Genomic DNA, 18,795 nt, shown 5'->3' on the forward strand with positions numbered 1-18,795 from the left:
CCCTGATTCACCTCTCTCTATGCTGTGAGATCCCCAGGGATGTGCAGCTGGGAGTCAGTAGGGTCCCTGATACACCTCGCTCTGTGCTGTGAGACCCCAGGGATGTGCAGCTGGGAGTCAGTAGGGTCCCTGATACACCTCGCTCTGTGCTGTGAGACCCCAGGGATGTGCAGCTGGGAGTCAGTAGGGTCCCTGATACACCTCGCTCTGTGCTGTGAGACCCCAGGGATGTGCAGCTGGGAGTCAGTAGGGTCCCTGATACACCTCGCTCTGTGCTGTGAGACCCCAGGGATGTGCAGCTGAGAGTCAGTAGGGTCCCTGGTACACCTTGCTCTGTGCTGTGAGACCCCAGGGATGTGCAGCTGGGAGTCAGTAGGGTCCCTGATACACCTCGCTCTGTGCTGTGAGACCCCAGGGATGTGCAGCTGGGAGTCAGTAGGGTCCCTGATACACCTCGCTCTGTGCTGTGAGACCCCAGGGATGTGCAGCTGGGAATCAGTAGGGTCCCTGATACACCTCGCTCTGTGCTGTGAGACCCCAGGGATGTGCAGCTGGGAGTCAGTAGGGTCCCTGATACACCTCGCTCTGTGCTGTGAGACCCCAGGGATGTGCAGCTGGGAATCAGTAGGGTCCCTGATACATCTCGCTCTGTGCTGTGAGACCCCCAGGGATGTGCAGCTGAGAGTCAGTAGAGTCCCTGATACACCTCGCTCTGTGCTGTGAGACCCCAGGGATGTGCAGCTGGGAGTCAGTAGGGTCCGTGATACACCTTGCTCTATGCTGTGAGACCCCAGGGATGTGCAGCTGGGAGTCAGTAGGGTCCCTGATACACCTCGCTCTGTGCTGTGAGACCCCCAGGGATGTGCAGCTGGGAGTCAGTAGGGTCCCTGATACACCTCGCCCTGTGCTGTGAGACCCCAGGGATGTGCAGCTGGGAGTCAGTAGGGTCCCTGATACACCTCGCTCTGTGCTGTGAGACCCCAGGGATGTGCAGCTGGGAGTCAGTAGGATCCCTGATACACCTCGCTATGTGCTGTGAGACCCCAGGGATGTGCAGCTGGGAGTCAGTAGGGTCCCTGATACACCTCACTCTGTGCTGTGAGACCCCAGGGATGTGCAGCTGGGAGTCAGTAGGGTCCGTGATACACCTTGCTCTATGCTGTGAGACCCCAGGGATGTGCAGCTGGGAGTCAGTAGGGTCCCTGATACACCTCGCTCTGTGCTGTGAGACCCCCAGGGATGTGCAGCTGGGAGTCAGTAGGGTCCCTGATACACCTCGCCCTGTGCTGTGAGACCCCAGGGATGTGCAGCTGGGAGTCAGTAGGGTCCCTGATACACCTCGCTCTGTGCTGTGAGACCCCAGGGATGTGCAGCTGGGAGTCAGTAGGATCCCTGATACACCTCGCTATGTGCTGTGAGACCCCAGGGATGTGCAGCTGGGAGTCAGTAGGGTCCCTGATACACCTCGCTCTGTGCTGTGAGACCCCAGGGATGTGCAGCTGGGAGTCAGTAGGGTCCCTGATACACCTCGCCCTGTGCTGTGAGACCCCAGGGATGTGCAGCTGGGAGTCAGTAGGGTCCCTGATACACCTCGCTCTGTGCTGTGAGACCCCAGGGATGTGCAGCTGGGAGTCAGTAGGGTCCCTGATACACCTCGCTCTGTGCTGTGAGACCCCAGGGATGTGCAGCTGGGAGTCAGTAGGGTCCCTGATACACCTCGCTCTGTGCTGTAAGACCCCCAGGGATGTGCAGCTGGGAGTCATATTACATTAGGGTGTCATCCACATAGACTGGAATGTAGGTCCATCTGCTGCCTTATTGTTTGAAGTAGGCACAAGGATCTGCCTTAATCCTCGCATATCTTCCTTGGGTAAGCACAGCCTGCTTTAGAGCACAGATGCAGTTTTAGAGTTTGCCCTGTGGATCTGTGAATGCAGGCAGTTCCTCTATGTACAGATCTTCACTGATGTCTCCGTACATGGATGTGAAGCATCTCCATGCCTTTGTTGGCTGCCATGCACAGTAGGGTCCTCCCAGTGCTGTGCTTGACTGCTGGTGCTAACATCTCACCGTAGTCTTGGCTGTACGTCTGTAAGTAACCTTTGGCTAGTAGTTCTCCACTTCCCCTGCTTGACCTTGAATGTCCACGTTCATCTATCTTGCGCCCTGATGGCAAGCGTGTAAAAGTCCAAGTTTTGTTCTTCTGAAGGGACTTGCTTTCTTCCTGCGCTGGTCTCTTCCATTTTTTAGTTTCACATCTAGGTAGGATCTTGATGCCCTCCCAAGTTGAAAGTTTTGCTGTCTCTTGGACTTAGGCCATGTACGAGAGTATAAGCTCCTCATGAGGCTCTGCTCCCTTGGCAGTCTCTGCACTATTCAAAGTCTCTTCCTCCTTTGTCTCAGCCGGTTGCTCCACAGTCTCATCTGGATCCACACTGACATCAGTATTTATGGGCCCGTCTGTTCGAGATTTGTAGGGTTCATGATGATTCTGTATGTTGTTACTCGCAATCCCTTGAGCCTCTACATTTGTCCCATCTTAATCGTGTATACGTTCTTGTAGAAGGGGACAGTGAAGTCCTTGCTTGTCAAGCAGTTCACTGATAGCAAGCTTCTCATCTGGCACAAACATCAGATCTTTCATAAGTATTCTGTGCCTGTGTACAACAGTGCTACATTTATCTTATTTTGCAAAAATGTTTATGCCCTATCAGCGCTCTCATTCATTATGCTCCTCCAGTCAGAAATTGCTAATGATTCCTTTTATAGGGGAAGCCCAACTGCAAGTGACTAGGAATTGAGCCTTGTCAATAATTTGACCTCAGCTATGGAATAATCTGCCTATTGAATTGTGGTCATTGACCAATATGAAACTTTTAAGGAAATAGCTTAAAGCACTATTTTTTATGTTTTAACAGATGTGTATTGTCTTTTCTGTCTGTGAGTTTATTATTGCATGTTAAGGTGTGATCCGCTTAGCTTGATTTTTTTCATTATAGGTGGAGTACAAAATATTTCTAATAAATAAATAAAAGCAATGTAATCTGTCCTGCTTTGTCCATCAAAGAAATGTATTTCCCATCTGCTAGGCACACTTTATCTTTCTCACTGTAATCAATGTCTGTGAAAAAATCTTTATTACTTATCATGAGGCTGACTACACCAAGTCAATACACCAACCTCTTATATTACTTCCCTCAGGGAGTTAAAAAATGCAGTTCCAAAGCAATTCAGTGTTTCTATGGCTGCTTGCACTCTTAGCTGCTTCTGTAGTTTCAGCTTATTTATGTTATCAGGTTTCCAGGAAGGATAGTTCCACCTCAAGTAGTCCATCTTTCCATAAAGATGATATAGCTTGCGTTGTGATTTCCCAAAAGCTACACCCCCCTTCTGTGGAGATATTTCTTCCTCTCCTGGGCTATTCCTACTCATAAACTTTAATCTTTGCTTTGTGAGAAATATTTGCTGTTCTGGGATTTTTTCATACCCAAATCCCTTCCCCTGCAACAACAGCAGTTTGGGCATTTTTCTTTCTTTCCGTCCTTCCCCCTGTCAGAGCTGTCGCATGGTACATATCTTTGTTTCTTTTAATCTTTCATTTCTGCAAACAAATTCATCTATTTCACATAGTTCATGTTATGGGAGTCTCGGTTTAGTGGACCCTTGGGCCGACCCACTAGAGACTAGGAAAGGAGGACAATGTTTCTGTTTAAACAGTAGGCTGGGAGGCAGATGATCAGGCTGGATGTAGATGCTCTTCACCCTGGAAGCTGGCACTCCCCCGGGAGAAGCCTGTAGGAGCCCAACCGCTGGGACTTAGGTGTCTTCACCCTTGGAAGCCGAAGCCCCCCCAGGAGGAGCCTGTAGGAGCCCGGCCGCTGGGACTTAGGCGAACGGTGGATCAGGAGGTAACTGGAACCAGACTAACACAGTGACAACACTGTAAAGGATAGGGTTCTGGAACCAGGGGTACTGGAACCAGGCAGGAACTGTAGCAAGACTCGGGTTCTGGAACCAGGCAGGAACTGTAGCAAGACTCGGGTACTGGAAGCAGGCAGGAACTGTAGCAAACAAGCAGGAATCAAGCAGGTACTGTAGCAAGCAGGAACCAGGCAGGTACTGTAGCAAGCAGGCAGGCAGGAACGGAGCGACGAAGACAAGCAAGATGCTTCGGGGCGCAATGCAACAGGGAACCAGGAAGCTAACCCGTTGCAAGGCAAAGACTGGCTGACCGCGGCCGAGCTAAGAAGGCCGCGGCGTCTGACGTCAGTATCTGGGCGGAGTCACCTCTGGTGGGAAATGGCCTAGAAAAGCGCCCAAGTGGCGTGCGTGCGTGCCTAGGGGTTGGGCGTCCATGGGAGAGCTTGCCGCGGCGCAGCCCCAGCAGGGACGCCACCAACCTGGCCGCGGATCAGGCCTCTGGAGCCGGGAGCAGGTCCGGGAGACTGGAGATAAGGGACTGGCCGCGGTGCTCGCGGCCAAAACCGCAACAGTACCTCCCTTCTTACACCCCCTCTTAGCCGGACTGGGTTTACTGGGGTGGTCCAAATGGAACTGCTGTAACAGATCTTTGTCGAGGATGTTACGGGCCGGTTCCCACGAGTTATCCTCAGGTCCACATCCCTCCCAAGCAAGCAAGTACTCCCATCGGCGTTAATGAAACCGGACATCCAACACCTCGCACACTTGATACATGACGTCGTCCGGTACTGAAGGATCTGATGATGCAGGAGCCCGGGAGTGGTACCTGTATAACACAAGCGGCTTCAGTAATGACACGTGGAACACATCATGTATCCTCATGGAAGAGGGTAGGCGCAGACGGTATGAAACAGCTCCCACTCGTTCGGTGACTCGAAAAGGCCCACAAAATTTCGGAGCTAGTCTTCTGGAAGGAATTCGTAACTGTAGATTTCTAGTGCTAAGCCAAACACGGTCTCCTGGGAGGAAGATAGGTGCTGGCTGACGATGCCTATCTGCCCACTTCTGGGCGGACAGGGCGGCTTTACGGATCTTTTCTTGGGTGGAGGTCCATAAGGAACGAAGTTGACGAGCTGAAAGTTGCACTGCCGGGAATGCACTGAGTTCTAGTGAAGGTAAAGGCGGACAAAGTTGCTTCCCATACACAACAAGGAACGGCGAATGTCCAGTAGCAGCATGCGTGTGATTATTATACGAGAACTCCGCCCAAGGAAGTAATTTGGCCCAATTATCTTGTCGTTCATTCACAAAGGCACGAAGAAAGGTCTTCAGGGTTCGATTGGTTTGTTCTGTTTGCCCATTACTTTGAGGATGGAATGCCGAGGTCAGGCTCAGTTGCACCTTAAAGCATTTGCATAAGGCTTTCCAATAACGAGCTGTAAACTGTGGTCCTCGATCGGAGACTATATCTTGCGGGAGACCATGAAGTTTGAAAATATGCTGGGCAAACAAGCCAGCCAGGTTGGGTGCAGAAGGTAGTTTTGGCAAAGGGACAAAGTGCGCCATCTTGGAAAATCGGTCCACAGTTAACCAAATGACCGAATTACCTTCTGAGGCAGGAAGGTCCACAACAAAATCGGTAGAGATGTGCATCCAGGGTTCCACCAGAATGGGTAATGGTTGCAACAAACCCCTGGGTTTTCCGATGAGCGGCTTTTGAATCGCACAGGTAGGGCAGGAGCTCACAAAGGCTTGGACGTCCTGTCTCACTGTTGGCCACCAATAGAAACGGTTTAGCAAATCCAAAGTCCCTTTCCAACCAGCATGGCCCCCTGTAAGGGAGTCATGAGCCCAATCAAGAACTGCTCTTCGAGAGTGACGGGGGACCACAGTCTTCTCAAAAGAGTACACTGAAGCTATCGCTAGGCTTACTTTCTCTGGGTCCAAGATATATTGGGGGGGTCTCAGGAGTCTCTTCAACCTCAGAGGCACATGAAAGGGCGTCTGCTTGGACGTTCTTCGAGCCGGGTCTGTAGGGCAAGGTAAAGTCAAAATGGTCAAAAAACAGCGACCACCGGGCTTGTCTCGCATTCAGGCATTGAGCTTACTTCAAAAAAGCTAGGTTTTTGTGATCTGTATAAATGGTAACTGGATGATTGGCTCCCTCTAATCACTGTCTCCATTCTTCCAGGGCAAGTTTCACAGCTAGCAACTCTTTGTCACCAACACAATAGTTGCTCTCAGCCGGGGAGAATTTCCTTGAGAAAAACGAACAGGGTAACAGCTGTCCAGAATCAGAGTACTGGCTCAATACCTCCCCCACAGCCACATTGGAGGCATCGACTTCCACCACAAAGGGTCGACTGGGATCCGGATGATGAAGGCAGGTGTCCGACAGGAAGGCCTCCTTGAGAGCTTCGAAAGCTTGACAGGCAGATGCAGGCCAATCTACTGTATTAGCCCCCTTTCGGGTCAGGGCAGTTAGAGGGCCACAATGCGAGAATAATTGGGAATAAAGTGACAGTAGAAATTGGAAAAACTGAGGAAGCGTTGCAACGCTTTCAGGCCCCTCGGCCGCGGTCAATTCTTAATCACCGCCACTTTCTGTGGGTCCATTCGAAAGCCCTCTGCGGAGACTATGTAGCCTAAGAATAGCAGGGAAGACTTCTCAAAGCTGCACTTCTCCAGCTTTGCATAGAGACAGTGCTCCCTGAGAATCTGGAGCACTTGACGAACATGTTGACGATGTGAAGACAGGTCTTGGGAATAGACTAACACGTCGTCGAGGTAAACTATTACACAGGTGTTCAGAAGGTCCCGCAACACCTCATTCATCAGGTGCTGGAACACCGCCGGGGCATTACATAGCCCGAAAGGCATCACGAGGTACTCGTAATGCCCGTCCCGGGTATTAAACGTGGTTTTCCACTCATCACCGGGACGAATTCTGACCAGATTGTATGCTCCTCGCAAGTCCAATTTTGTGAAGACCTTTGCTCTTTGGAGTCGATCGAGGAGCTCCGGGATTAACGGGAGCAGATAACAGTCTCTCTTGGTAATAGAATTTAGGCCCCGATAGTCTATGCATGGCCTTAATGAGACATCCTTCTTACTGACAAAGAAGAAACCTGCTCCTGCAGGTGACTTGGACGGGCAGATAAAACCTTTGGGCAGGTTCTCCGCAATGTATTCGGACATGGCCCGGGTCTCGGGTAGAGATAAGGGATAAACCCTTCCTCGAGGGGGCATGGTACCAGGCAGCAAGTCTATGGCGCAGTCATAAGGTCAATGTTACGGAAGAATCTCCGCCTTGGCTTTGGAAAATACATCCATGAAGTCCTCATAAGGTGCAGGAGGACCCAGGGCAGAATGCATCAAGAGAAGTGCAGGAGTTCTAAGCAGTTTCATACAATTGGCTAGGCAAAAGGAACTCCATTTAACAATCTGTAGTGTATCCCACTGGATCGTGGGTGAGTGGCTTGTTACGGCGGTTACTACCCCAACCAAATGTGTCTGATACTTCACTTTCGATGCATATCCAGCATGGCTCTCTGCTTCAACGGCATGGGAGAAGACTGATACATCACGCATTTCCAGCATAGCTCCCTGCTTCAACAGCAGGGGAGAAGAAAAACAACCAATAAGGACTGTATAACATAGTCTGGGTAAAACAAATAAGCATGGGTGTAGCTTGCTTATTGCGGCGGTTACTACCCCTACTACCCCTAACTAATCAAGCTAGATATTTCAATGGTGGGGGAGGAAGGTAAATAGAACCAAGAGCTAAGAGAAACAGATAAGTATGAGAGAAAAAATGTGTGAAGCTTGCTGGGCAGACTGGATGGGCCGTTTGGTCTTTTTCTGCCGTCATTTCTATGTTTCTATGTTTCTATGTTTCTATGAGTGTTTTTGTAACCAGGGCAACCCTAGCACCAGGGGGTGGACAGCCTTGTCTAACACGAGGAAGGCTATCTCCTCTGACTGGATCGCCCCGGTGCGGACCGTAATGGGTGCGGTGGACATCAAGACAGGTCCAGGAAGGAGCGTACCCTGGATAGAGGTAATCCGTAATGGGACCTTCTGTCTCTGCGTAGGAATTTGCAGCTGGGAGACTAAGTCCTGTAGGATGAAATTACCTCTGGGTCCGGGAATCCAGGAACGCCATTGTTTCAAAGGAGCCTCCAGGATACTCCAAGGTAATCGGAACAGTGCATTGAAGACCTGAAACACAGCCTAGGAGGAGCTCCTCCCGACCACCTAGGCTCTGGTGTTTTTTACACGCTCCTGGCAGCGTGCCAAGAAGTGGCCCTTCTGACCACAATACAAACACAACTTCAAAGAACGGCGACATTGCCTCTCTTCAGCAGACAGCGGGGCCCATCCCAGCTGCATGGGTTCGCAGGTGGGAACGTCTGGAGGAGAAATCTTAGACAAAGGCACAGGTCTCGGCCCACGAGCCGGACTACGGCGAGAAGAGCATTGCTCCTTGGCCCGTTGTTGTAGGCGGCGGTCGATGCGTGCGGCCATATCAATCAAGGCATTGAGGTCCTCTGGCAGGTCTCTAGCAGCTATTTCATCCTTTATGCGTCAGGAAAGACTTTCCAGGAAAATGGCCTTAAGACTACCATCTTGCCAACCTACTTCTTGAGCTAATGTCTGGAAGTCCATTGCATAATCTGCCAAGGAGTGAGCCCCCTGTCGAAGCTGCAGCAGCTCAGTGGTAGTGGTAGTTGCCCGGGTGGGCTCGTCAAAGGCCTGGCGAAAGTTTGTGATGAACTGTTGTAGGTCCGTTAATGAAGCATTGTTGTTTTCCCAGAGGGGAGAAGCCCAAATTAAGGCTCTCCCATCAAGCAGGGACAGGATGTATGCCACCTTCACTGCATCCGAGAGAAACTGCCGGGGCAACAGAGAGAACCTCACAAAACATTGGTTCAGACAGCCACGGCAGGTTCTTGCATCACCAGCGTAGCGAGCGGGTGCCGGCAGCTGCGTTACAGAAGAATCTGAGGCCTCGGGTACCTGGACTGGGGCAGTAGCGGCCCGGCATCAAGATGGGCCGATAACTCCTCTACCGAGCCGGTAAGGACATCGAGGTACTGTTTTTGGTATTGCAGCTGCTGGGCCAACCCTGGCAAATCCAAGGGGACAGGCGCATCCGCCGAGTCCATGGCCTTGCAATCTGTTATGGAAGTCTCGGTTTAGTGGACCCTTGGGCCGACCCACTGGAGACTAGGAAAGGAGGACAATGTCTCTGTTTAAACAGTAGGCCGGGAGGCAGATGATCAGGCTGGACGTAGATGCTCTTCACCCTGGAAGCTGGCACTCCCCTGGGAGAAGCCCGTAAAAGCCCAACTGCTGGGACTTAGTTGTCTTCACCCTTGGAAGCCAAAGCCCCCCTGGGAGGAGCCCGTAGGAGCCCGGCCACTGGGACTTAGGCGAACGGTGGATCAGGACGGGTAACTGGAACCAGACTAACATAGTGACAACACTGTAATGGAGTACGAGTTCTGGAACCAGGCAGGAACTGTAGCAAGACTCAGGTACTGGAACCAGGCAGGAACTGTAGCAAGCAAGCAGGAACCAAGCAGGTACTGTAGCGAGCAAGCAGGAACCAAGCAGGTACTGTAGCAAGCAGGAACCAAACAGGTACTGTAGCAAGCAGGCAGGCAGGAATGGAGCGACGAAGACAAGCAAGACGCTTCAGGGCGCAATGCAACAGGGAACCAGGAAGCTAACCCGTTGCAAGGCAAAGACTGGCTGACTGCAGCCGAGCTAAGAAGGCCGCGGCGTCTGACGTCAGGATCTGGGCGGAGTCACCTCTGGTGGGAAATGGCCTAGAAAAGCGCCCAAGTGGCGCGCGTGCGTGCCTAGGGGTTGTGCGTCCATGGGAGAGCTTGCCGCGGTGCAGCCCCAGCGGGGATGTTGCCAACCAGGCCGCGGATCAGGCCTCGGAGCAGGTCCGGGAGACTGGAGGTAAGGGACTGGCCACATCGCTCGCGGCCAGAACCGCAACAGTTCAATGGAAGTTCACATTCTGATCTGGTTTCTAGTGCATTTAAGAGGGCATAATAAGAATCAGGCTTTCTACACAGCAATATTACAGTCACTTGAACCATTTTTCAAATCTTCCCCAGTGAAGCCAATATTTAAAGAAAACATATCATATTTATTTATTTTATTTATTTATTTAAAATTTTTATATACCGACATTCATCCAGGATATCACATCGGTTCACAGTGTAACGCAAACAGACGCCAGGCATGGCGCTTTACATCGAACAAATAAAACATGTTAACAAGGGATTAAATGAGGGTGGGAGATATCATGGGAAAGTTTGCATTAAATTATAAACAAGATATCATAGATAAATTATCTTGCTAAAGTTATCCAAATAAGTTATTTTTGATATTCAGTTTCCAGATAACTTTTAGCTGCTCCAGAGTACAGCCAGAGTTAACTGAAAAACTTATTAATCAACTTCCTAATATTGTAGTTAGCTGAATAAATTTCCTGGCTAACTTATTCCTACTCTTGAACACCTCCGAAATGCCAACTACTTATCTGGCTAATTTTTATCCAGATAGTAACTTATGTGGTTAAACATTAGCTGAATAAATACTGGTTATGCTTTGCATTTCAAGCATAAGTCAGATTCCCACAATTTCATTTTATCCCCTATTAATCTTGTGAGCTTTACTCTGATCAGCAGTTTAAACTGTATTTCCCACAGGTTTGCAGAACTCAACATCTTATTTATGGATTTAAAAGCCATCAAAAGTTCCTCAGCATCTAATTCTTTCCCTAGATCTGTGCTCCGCATATTTGCCAGTTTTTGACAATGAATATCAGCCCCCCTTTTTCAACAAGTGCATCCAAACTGAAACTTAGGAATTGTATCAAAAAAGGAGTCTTCCTCATCATTAAAATTCAAGTGAGACAATCCCTCCCTTCCCATGGCCAAGCTATAGTGCCTGGCCTGCAGATTTTGCACCATTTCAGCAGGACCTCCCCTTGAATCAATTCCAGCAAACCCGACTACTGCGGTTTTCTAAATCATCTATAATTTCTATCCTAATTGCTCATTTTTTTCTCTGCAGTTGCTGCTCTTCAGTATCTAACACAGACAAGCTTTCCTCATGGCAGCCCAGCTTTTGATCGATTGCCACAAGCATCGTATTTTGACTTGAGAATTTCTTATGTAACTCATCCATTGAAGTTTGCAATTTTTTTTAACTGTGTACTCAGTGCCGCTGATACTGCCTTGGTTATGTCACTCAAAAGTGGCTCGGAAACTCCTTCCTGTGAGGTTCCAGCTTCCGCCGCCATTTTGTCCTCCTGAGAAAGCTGTTCTGTTTGGCCGTGTTGCCATGCCGTCCTTCTCACACACTACTAATCAGACCATTTTCAATCAGGTGAAGTCCCTTGACACCTTTCAGCTATCGGAATCAAAATTTTTGCAGATTTAATACGCAGATGGTGAGCAGTCCCCTAGAAGCCCTGGACTGTGACCTCCACCTAGGCTTGCATCATCACCGGAAGTCCCAACAGCATTTCCATTTGTGTATGTTTTTATTAAACCCCACCATGAACTTTGGAGTGAGTGGGATATAAATATAAACTTCCTTATGTGGCAATTACTTGCATTTAATTTGGTGACAGCAGCAGTTCTGTGCTAGATGCCATATTTTGAGTTGTTTCTTTTGTTTTACTCATTGTTGCTGAGCACAGCAGATTGCCTACTTCACTGGCTTTGCTCTGTACAGCTTCCTTCAGGCTTGTATCACCTCTCTGCCTGTACCTGGATCAGCTTTTCCTGGGCCCATAATCTGATAACAGTTCTGGCTGAGGATACTTGTTCAGGGTTAGAACAAAGTATGTATAAAGTGGAGAAACACTTTCTGTGAAACAGAAATGACTCAGGATTCCTCTATGGCAGCATGCAAGGATTCTTTACTTCGAAAACTGGAATAGGCAAACAATGCATATTATATATACAGTTATATGGTTTTGAATTGGTGATTGTGTTGATTTGATCATCATAAAGCAGAAAGGAAATGGTGACTCAACTCACTTGTGAAGCTTACACCCTATATAGATGCTCTTACAGTCCCATCCCCTCCCATATGGGGTCAGTTTATACATCCAAGGAATGTTAACCTCTTGCTATCTGAGCCAGAGGAAGAAATTCTGTTATTGGTCTTTCAACAATTATAAGTTGCACTCTCCGGAGAAGGCACATGAGTGGGGATGAGTAGGGGATAGTCATAAGCCACATTTTTGGGGAGAAAAATGCTCTTTGCTAGTGGTGGGTAGAAGACACAAGCTGTACTCTCTGGGGATGGAGTGTTCTTTCATAGTGATAGGCTGGGGTTTCTTGGATGGAGAATGCATGCTTTGTGGTGATGATGTGTCGGGATCCTATAAACTGCAATCTCTGGAGAAAGCATGCTTTGTGCTGATGATGTGTCGGGATCCTATAAACTGCAATCTCTGGAGAAAGCATGCTTTGTGCTGATGATGTGTCGGGATCCTATAAGCTGCAATCTCTGGAGAAAGCATGCTTTGTGGTGATGATGTGTCGGGATCCTATAAACTGCAATCTCTGGAGAAAGCATGCTTTGTGCTGATGATGTGTCGGGATCCTATAAGCTGCAATCTCTGGAGAAAGCATGCTTTGTGGTGATGATGTGTTGGGATCCTATAAGCTGCAATCTCTGGAGAAAGCATGCTTTGTGCTGATGATGTGTTGGGATCCTATAAGCTGCAATCTCTGGAGAAAGCATGCTTTGTGGTGATGATGTGTCGGGATCCTATAAGCTGCAATCTCTGGAGCAAGCATGCTTTGTGGTGATGATGTGTCGGGATCCTATAAGCTGCAATCTCTGGAGAAAGCATGCTTTGTGGTGATGATGTGTTGGGATCCTATAAGCTGCAATCTCTGGAGAAAGCATGCTTTGTGCTGATGATGTGTTGGGATCCTATAAGCTGCAATCTCTGGAGCAAGCATGCTTTGTGGTGATGATGTGTTGGGATCCTATAAGCTGCAATCTCTGGAGAAAGCATGCTTTGTGCTGATGATGTGTTGGGATCCTATAAGCTGCAATCTCTGGGGAAGACATGCTTTGTGGTGATGATGTGTCGGGATCCTATAAGCTGCAATCTCTGGAGAAAGCATGCTTTGTGCTGATGATGTGTCGGGATCCTATAAGCTGCAATCTCTGGAGAAAGCATGCTTTGTGGTGATGATGTGTCGGGATCCTATAAGCTGCAATCTCTGGAGAAAGCATGCTTTGTGGTGATGATGTGTCGGGATCCTATAAGCTGCAATCTCTGGAGAAAGCATGCTTTGTGGTGATGATGTGTCGGGATCCTATAAGCTGCAATCTCTGGAGAAAGCATGCTTTGTGCTGATGATGTGTCGGGATCCTATAAACTGCAATCTCTGGAGAAAGCATGCTTTGTGCTGATGATGTGTCGGGATCCTATAAGCTGCAATCTCTGGAGAAAGCATGCTTTGTGGTGATGATGTGTCGGGATCCTATAAACTGCAATCTCTGGAGAAAGCATGCTTTGTGCTGATGATGTGTCGGGATCCTATAAGCTGCAATCTCTGGAGAAAGCATGCTTTGTGGTGATGATGTGTTGGGATCCTATAAGCTGCAATCTCTGGAGAAAGCATGCTTTGTGCTGATGATGTGTTGGGATCCTATAAGCTGCAATCTCTGGAGAAAGCATGCTTTGTGGTGATGATGTGTCGGGATCCTATAAGCTGCAATCTCTGGAGCAAGCATGCTTTGTGGTGATGATGTGTCGGGATCCTATAAGCTGCAATCTCTGGAGAAAGCATGCTTTGTGGTGATGATGTGTTGGGATCCTATAAGCTGCAATCTCTGGAGAAAGCATGCTTTGTGCTGATGATGTGTCGGGATCCTATAAGCTGCAATCTCTGGAGCAAGCATGCTTTGTGGTGATGATGTGTTGGGATCCTATAAGCTGCAATCTCTGGAGAAAGCATGCTTTGTGCTGATGATGTGTTGGGATCCTATAAGCTGCAATCTCTGGGGAAGACATGCTTTGTGGTGATGATGTGTCGGGATCCTATAAGCTGCAATCTCTGGAGAAAGCATGCTTTGTGCTGATGATGTGTCGGGATCCTATAAGCTGCAATCTCTGGAGAAAGCTTGCTTTGTGGTGATGATGTGTCAGGATCCTATAAGCTGCAATCTCTGGAGAAAGCATGCTTTGTGGTGATGATGTGTCGGGATCCTATAAGCTGCAATCTCTGGAGAAAGCATGCTTTGTGGTGATGATGTGTCGGGATCCTATAAACTGCAATCTCTGGAGAAAGCATGCTTTGTGCTGATGATGTGTCGGGATCCTATAAGCTGCAATCTCTGGAGAAAGCATGCTTTGTGGTGATGATGTGTCGGGATCCTATAAACTGCAATCTCTGGAGAAAGCATGCTTTGTGCTGATGATGTGTCGGGATCCTATAAGCTGCAATCTCTGGAGCAAGCATGCTTTGTGGTGATGATGTGTCGGGATCCTATAAGCTGCAATCTCTGGAGAAAGCATGCTTTGTGCTGATGATGTGTTGGGATCCTATAAGCTGCAATCTCTGGAGAAAGCATGCTTTGTGCTGATGATGTGTTGGGATCCTATAAGCTGCAATCTCTGGGGAAAACATGCTTTGTGCTGATGATGTGTCGGGATCCTATAAGCTGCAATCTCTGGAGAAAGCATGCTTTGTGCTGATGATGTGTCGGGATCCTATAAGCTGCAATCTCTGGAGAAAGCATGCTTTGTGGTGATGATGTGTCGGGATCCTATAAGCTGCACTCTCTGGAGAAAGCATGCTTTGTGATGATGATGTGTCGGGATCCTATAAGCTGCAATCTCTGGAGAAAGCATGCTTTGTGCTGATGATGTGTCGGGATCCTATAAGCTGCAATCTCTGGGGAAGACATGGGAATGGGGACTCTTCCAACTTGAGTTCTCCTTTCATGTTTCTCTTCCCTATGTCACATGTTTGTACCCTCTAGAGTCGGGATTGTATTGCGGGGGCCTTGGCATGCAGTAAAATTCTGAAGGAGTTGTCCAAGGAAGAGGATGACACTGATAACCTGGAGGAGATGGTGGTACTGGCAGATGCATACGAGCTTCGTGCCATCAGTAAGATAGTGGTTTTTAATTTTGTCTTTCACTTTATATATTTCACTATTAGCTCTCCCCCCTCCAAGTTGTTTTTACGTTTGTAAAATCATTAATCAATTTTTATCCTACTTTCCAAAGGAAAAGAAGACTTGTAAGGTTGCTATGTCCATGTGTGTAAGTGTGTGTATGTGTGTAAGTGTGTGTGTATAACTGTGTGTGTAAGTGTGTGTGTACATGTGTGTGTGTGTGTGTAAGTGTGTGTGTATGTGTGTAAGTGTGTAAGTATGTGTATGTGTGTGTGTAAGTGTGTGTGTGTGTATAAGTGTGTGTGTGTGTGTGTGTATAAGTGTGTGTGTGTGTGTGTAAATGTGGGTGTGTCCCTAATAACTTTTGTGTTCAGAGTTCTGTGCACACTGAATTTTATGGACATACCAGGGGAGACATGACAACTCTTACAGGTGTGTTCAGATCATAAGAAATGCTGTGCTGACCCAGCTTCCTGTTCCCAACCGTGGCCACTCTGGGTCACAAGATATCGTGCATATCTCAAAGAATAGATCCATTCCTTGGTGCTCATTCCCAGAGGTAAGAAGTTGGTTTCCCCAAATCTGCCTGACTAACGATGGACTTTCCTCTAGAAACTTCTCCAAACTCCTTTAAACATCCTTATGTTAGTCACGTTCATCATGTCCTTTGGAAACAGAGCCCACAGCTTGATTGTGGTTATCAGTTTCACTTTGTGTTTCCTAGTTTTAGTATTATTTGAAAGGGTAAATAAGGGTCATAGAAACAGAGAATCCTGATGGCAGAAAAAGCCCCTATGGAGCATCCAGTACGATGCACTTCGTACAGACGTCTGTCACATCTTTCCTCCATGCAGAAGAGCCTAACCTTCTGCAGCCTCTCCTAATAGGGGTTCCAGCCAGACCCTTTATCAGTTTTGTCACCTTTCCTAGTTCTGCCCTGTCTTTTCCAACACGAGCTGACAAGGAACACCATACAATACTCGAGGTGTGGTCGCACCATGAATTGATACAAACGTTTTATGAAATTCTCAGTTTTATTCTCTATTCCTTTCTCAATACTTCTTATTAATTCTGTAGGCTTGTGTGACGGCTGCACACACTGAGCTGAGGATTTCAACATATTATTCACCGTGAGGTCCATATTTACAGGGCCAGTGAGCAGGGACGTTACATGGATAACTTGTGCCAGATAAGGCTGCCACTGAATTTTCCTGGCTAAAGTTACCAAGGTTGTGTTTTCCCAGTCAGACTTACCTGGCCAAGTTTATTTACTTTATTTATTTATTTATTTATTTATTTATTAATTAATTAACTTTTATTTACCGACATTCGTGAAACACATCATGCCGGTTTACAAAGAACTCAGGCGGGAAATACAATAAAACAATATAAAACAATATAACAATATAACAAAATAACAAAATAACATTAATAGCAGAAACAAGAATCAGAATACAAAATGAAACAAAATGGAGCAATAACAAAAGGGGGGAGGAAGGTCGTAGGGAGGGAGGGAGGATAGGGGGGAGTGGGAAGGGGGGCTGGGGAGCGGGAGGGGAAAAGGCATATCTAGATGAAATATAAAACAAAGATAAAATAGAATAGAGGGAGACTATGTACAGTAGGAATATGTACAGGTACTGTTAACTTAAGTAGTACTAAGGAAGTATTGGAAAACCGGCCATATTGATTGGGCGGCGGTATTCACTAGGATATAACTTAATTAATGGGAAACTGAGGGTGTAGAGGGAGAGAGGAGTACAGGGGCGAAGGAGGAGGCCGGGTGGCCCAGGGATCTCAGGGTGGCTAGGGTGGGGAGAGGGGATGGGGATGGGTTGGGCGAAGGGAGTAAAGGGTGGATGAAAGGGCAGGGGGAACTGAGAGGTGTGGTGGCAGGAGTGAAAGGTCGGGCGGGTGGAGTTGGGAGGAGCAGTTAAGTTTGGTTAGTGTCGGGGTAGGCCTGTCGGAAGAGCCATGTCTTGACTCCTTTCTTGAAAATGTGGAGGGATGACTCTTGGCGTAGGAAGGAGGGGAGGGAGTTCCAGAGGGTGGGGCCAGCGACGGAGAAAGCTCTTCCTCTGGTGTGAGTTGAATGTGCTGATTTGAGGGACGGGGTGTGGAGAGTGCCTGTCTGGGTTGTTCTTGTGGGGCGGTCAGAGGCGCGGAAACGAGGCATTTCATCGAGCCAGGTGTGATTATGTTTATGTAGGGAGTTGTGAAGGATGGTGAGGGTTTTGTATTGTGAGCGGAAGGAAATGGGCAGCCAATGTAGGTCCTTTAGGATAGGGGTGATGTGGTCCCTTTTACGCGTACTGGTTATGATTCTCGCCATGGAATTTTGTAGGATCTGAAGGGGTTTGATGGTGGTGGCAGGGAGTCCAAGTAGCAGGGAGTACAATAATCTAGTTTCGTGAGCATAGTGGTCTGTATGACTGTGCGGAAATCGTGTGTGTGGAGGAGGGGTTTGAGTTTTTTTTAGGATGTTTAGCTTATAGAAACCTCCCTTTAGGAGAGCTTTGATGTGGGGTTTAAAACTTAGGTGCTGATCTATGAAGACGCCTAGGTCTCTTACAGACTGGGGCTGAGAGGGGGCTGTGGTTGTCTTCTGGGGAGTGTTTTGTCGTGTGGGGAGAGTGAAACGTTCAGGCTGATTAGAGATAATGAGTAGTTCTGTTTTTGAAGTATTTAGGGCTAGGTGGAGTTCAGATAGCAAGGCGCTTATGGAGGCGAGGCAGGATTCCCAGCGTTGCAAAGGTTCGCTTATGGACCTTTGAAACGGGATGAGGATCTGCACGTCATCTGCATATAGGAAGAATTTCAGGCCTAGGTCGGAGAGGAGGTGGCATAGGGGTAGGAGATAAATATTAAAGAGGGTGGAGGATAGTGATGAGCCTTGGGGGACACCTTGCATGATAGGTATGTGTGAGGATTCGTACTTGTCGATTTTTACTAGGTATTCTCTGTGTGTTAGGTAGGAGGAGAGCCATGAGAGGGCTGTGCCGGCGATACCTATTTCTGCTAGGCGGGTCATTAGTATTTGATGGTTGACTGTATCATAGGCAGCTGAGATGTCTAGTAGGGCGAGTAGGTACGAGTTTCCATGGTCCATACCTTTGAGTATGGTGTCTGTCATGGCCAGTAGTAAGGTTTCGGTACTTCGGGCTTTACAGAAACCGAACTGTAGCGGGTGGAGGATGTTGTGGTCTTCTAAAAAGTCAGTCAGTTGTTTGTTGATTACCCTCTCTAGGACTTTGGATAAGAAAGGAAGATTGGAAATCGGGCGGTAGTTGGCAGGGTCTGTGGGGTCGAGGGTGGGTTTCTTAAGGAGAGGCTTGACTATGGCCAGTTTGAATGGGTCTGGGACGCTGCCTGCGGTGATGGAGCAGTTGATTAGGTCCTTAATAGGTTTGGTGATGGCGGGGGTAATGGAGAGGAGGGTTTTTGAGGGAATGGTGTCTGAGGGGTGTGTGGCAGGTTTCATCTTTTTTAGGATGGCTTCTACTTCCATGTTGGTAGTGAGGTCAAATGTTCTAAGGGTAATCTTTTTGTCATTTTTGTCATTGGGAAGGGGGGCGAGGAGGGTGGTGTTGTCAGGGAAGCGAAGTAGAATTTTGTCTATTTTGTTCTTGAAGTAGAGAGCTAGTTCTTCGCATCTTTTGTTGGAGATAGTTTCGTTGAGAGTAGGTGTATTAG

At 48.1% G+C, this 18,795-nt stretch overlaps 1 protein-coding gene across 1 annotated transcript in view; it reads left to right on the forward strand.

Annotated features, from left to right (window-relative positions):
* Positions 1–18,795, forward strand: part of LOC115091562 (transient receptor potential cation channel subfamily M member 2-like) — a 246,883-nt gene that overhangs the window by 103,914 nt on the left and 124,174 nt on the right. The window contains exon 14 of the mRNA XM_029601742.1: positions 14,965–15,094. Within this exon, the coding sequence (XP_029457602.1) occupies positions 14,965–15,094 (130 nt within the window). The remainder of the gene's footprint in view (positions 1–14,964; positions 15,095–18,795) is intronic.

Source organism: Rhinatrema bivittatum, chromosome 5 (assembly GCF_901001135.1).
Source record: "Rhinatrema bivittatum chromosome 5, aRhiBiv1.1, whole genome shotgun sequence".
NCBI lineage: Eukaryota > Metazoa > Chordata > Amphibia > Gymnophiona > Rhinatrematidae > Rhinatrema > Rhinatrema bivittatum.